We start from the raw sequence: 3,268 nt of genomic DNA on the forward strand, positions 1-3,268 counted from the left end.
GGTGGCGGCACAAAGGGAAGAGAAAATGAGAATGTGGCTAGGGTTTTGGGGGTCGCCGTCCAATTTAAATAGCCAGATTTGGCCCATCAAGCGGCACGTTAGAGCGGCATTTTCGCCGGACCGCCGGGTAATTAGGGGTGTCCATATGGATCTCACACGTCAGCCCGAAGTGGCGGACGCGCCCATGCGCGTTTGGCCTCCTAATATCCGCCCTAAATTTGGGTTGGATATGAGAGGTGTCGGTCAGCCCGGACGTATAGAGCCCGTTTGAGAAGTCCATCTGAATTACGTTTTTGTGACCGGTCACTGACCGAATCGTTTCCCGGACATGGCATTTCAGGAGCCCGGCTGTCGCTTGGTATGGCAGATAATGTGATTTTACCCTTTTTTATATAAAAAAGTTTTTATATACCTCTAAAAGGTAATTCTTCCGTAAAAAACATAGAGACAAGGTAACAAGACTTCTTTTTCTTTGAGAAGAAAAAGTGACAAAGACTCGGACTGCTCACAAGTCCTGGTGACCGCCTTCTTTCCCCCACAAGTCCGGCCGCTGGTTGCCGGGATCCGCTACAAGTTCGCCGGCTTTTCACCCTTCTCTCTCCTATTTTTCCTTGTCCACTCCCCCACTCTGGCTGCGAGGTGCGAGCAAAGGCTTTGTATCTGAAGCCCATAGGGGCCCAAACAAAGCCCACCTACTGGTGCAAATTTCCCCTTCCCCACAACCACACGCGGCGGCGGCGGTGTGTAGAGAGAGAATAATGGAGGGGAGAGAAGACGACAAGAAAGGCGGCGCCGCCGCCCCCGGCAGCTCAGCGCCGGGGACGAGATTCAAGAACCTGGTCTCCAGGGAATACTACAGCCACAAGAAGAAGGTACTGCTCCATGCCCCACTCTGCACGGGAATTCTCCCTCTGCGCCCCTAAAACCCAAAGTCCCGCGAGAAAGAAGTCCGAAATTACCCAATGCCGGATCTTTCCTTGATGTGAATCCCTCGACCCCTAGCGTCGCAAGTTAAAAGGAGGATAGGATATGAAAGTTCCAATATTTGGGTCGTCCGTTTTCGTTTTCTACATGGGGAGCAAAGTTGCGGGGAAACTTCGATTCGAGCTAATTGTTAGGTCACCAGTTTTTCTTTTTTGGAGAAAAGTATACTGATCATACTTTCTTTGTCGAGTGGTTCTTTTCCATTATAATGAAGAAAATTGGTGTTAGCATGCTGAGAAAGAAAACCAATTCCGTGTCAGGCGCTTATTTAGTTTCGTATGTTTGTTGGGAAAAGAGGGAGAAACCATCTTCCTTTCAGAAAAAAAATTGTATTTGTGAGGATCATTTGGTTGCTTTATGTTGTTTGTTTTGCTAAAAAGAACTCCTTCCTTCTAGTCTACTACTAAATACTTACGCATAAAATTTTAGCTGCTTTTGTGCTCTTTGTTCTTCCTTTACTTGGTATTCCTTATCAATGCAGATTTTTGTATGATCACTGATCTTTTGTATTTTATTAGGTGCACTCTGTAGCATGGAACTGCATAGGCACAAAGCTTGCTTCAGGCTCTATAGATCATACTGCCCGTGTCTGGAGCATTGATCCCCATGGCCATGTAACTTCCTCTCCTTGTTTCCTAATTGCTACAAGAATAACCCTGCTTGTTACAGAGTTAGATAACCCTTTTTTGTTGTCAAGCACTCCAATTTTTCATACCTTTTCTTTTGTGAAATCTATGTAATTGGGAACCTCTTACATTTCATAGAATGCTAGTACCAAGTTATGATCTTAGCAACAATATATTGTAGCATGCACATTTGCTTTGGCATGCTCATGCTGGCCCTTAGTGTACCAAAGATGGGTCAGTATAATTGGATGATCGCAATCTACCAAGCTATCTATTATCTTGAAATTGCAGAAGTTTACCAGGCATTCTGTATTCCTGTTTGCAGGATTGTGTGCACAATAGGGGCACCTTAACGAGAACAGATTTTGTGCCAATAGTTGCCACTATGCTCATTATTCAAAATCCGCTTTCTGAGTTTTAAATAATGTCAAATAATTCATTGGCGCAAATATTCTATGCCATGTGCGCAGTGGACCTGCCAAAATTCATCAGCAAATATGACTTATTGTGACATGTACAAAAGAGACAAATTAATGGCTATGTTACTTAAGGGTCTTCTCTTTTTAATCTAATTCGTAAATATTCATATTCTTGGACAAAATCCATGAATTATTTTTTGGAAACTCGGAAAAGAGAAGAGAGGAATATGGGATGTAGTGGAACCTAGTCGCCAAATTCACTTTCCCCACCTTAACACATTTAAGGATTTCTGTTATGTCTGTTCGGTTCCTTAGTTACCTCTTGTAATCAAATTCGTTATTGTTTACAGTTTGTAGAACACTGTGGCCATAGTTTATTAACATGAGTCAGTGAGTAGTGAATTTTATTCTATACAGTGGTATTACTTGGAACAAGTTATGCATTTATCGATGAACTGTTAGCTACACTAAATTGGTTTACTTGCTTAAGAATGAACATTTAGCTCTTTTGTAGGAGGGTGTGCATATTAGATTATATTTTGTTTCATTGGAACTTCCAGACTGCAAACAATGCTGACACCACTTCTTATCATACACAGTCCAAGGTTAAAGACATTGAACTGAAAGGCCACTCAGATAGTGTAGATCAGTTATGCTGGGATCCAAAGCATCCTGACACAGTTGCCACTGCAGCTGCTGACAAGTCAATTCGCCTTTGGGATGCGCGAAGTAAGTAATACACTTCATCTTTGATGGTCAAGGTGCTAAAACTGTCAGTCAAGTTCGCATTGTTAATGACTTGGGACATTTACATTTCTGCCCTTAACTCTAACCCACTACTCAGATATACACCTAATTCTTGAGGCTGCTCAAATCTGCACCTTTTCCTTCAAGGCTCGTTATAGAAATACCCTTTCGTGCCATTTTCATCCTGTCAAAGGGGCTTGACCGTTTACACGACGTTTCCTGGTCGTTTTTGCCCCTCCTTACAAGCAGACGAGCTCTCTATGAATAAGTCACTTACAAGTGGTCCCATCCCATGAAAAAGGAAAAAAAAGAGGGGAAATCCCCCTTAGTCTCCTCGGCCAGCCACCCGACCCCCTTCGTCCAGAGCCACCATGGCTCCTGCCGGCTCCAGTCGTGGTGGTCAGCTCCCGCGGTGCTGGTAGCAGCAGAGCGTGGCGCTCTGGTGTGCGTAGGCCGTCGACGGTTTGAGTTCGGGTCTCCGTCAAGGCCCTG

At 44.2% G+C, this 3,268-nt stretch overlaps 1 protein-coding gene across 3 annotated transcripts in view; it reads left to right on the forward strand.

Annotated features, from left to right (window-relative positions):
• The first annotated feature begins 538 nt into the window (after positions 1 to 538).
• The window catches only part of LOC119301245 (THO complex subunit 3-like), a 9,080-nt gene continuing 6,350 nt past the window's right edge, over positions 539 to 3,268 (forward strand). The window contains exons 1-3 of one of the 3 annotated variants that reach the window (XM_037578180.1): positions 539 to 872; positions 1,503 to 1,598; positions 2,629 to 2,758. In XM_037578180.1, the coding sequence (XP_037434077.1) occupies positions 759 to 872; positions 1,503 to 1,598; positions 2,629 to 2,758 (340 nt within the window). In that variant the 5' untranslated portion in view covers positions 539 to 758. The remainder of the gene's footprint in view (positions 873 to 1,502; positions 1,599 to 2,628; positions 2,759 to 3,268) is intronic. The other 2 variants (XM_037578179.1, XM_037578181.1) reach the window with 2 other exon arrangements.

Source organism: Triticum dicoccoides, chromosome 5A (genome assembly GCF_002162155.2).
Source record: "Triticum dicoccoides isolate Atlit2015 ecotype Zavitan chromosome 5A, WEW_v2.0, whole genome shotgun sequence".
Taxonomy (NCBI): Eukaryota; Viridiplantae; Streptophyta; class Magnoliopsida; order Poales; family Poaceae; genus Triticum; species Triticum dicoccoides.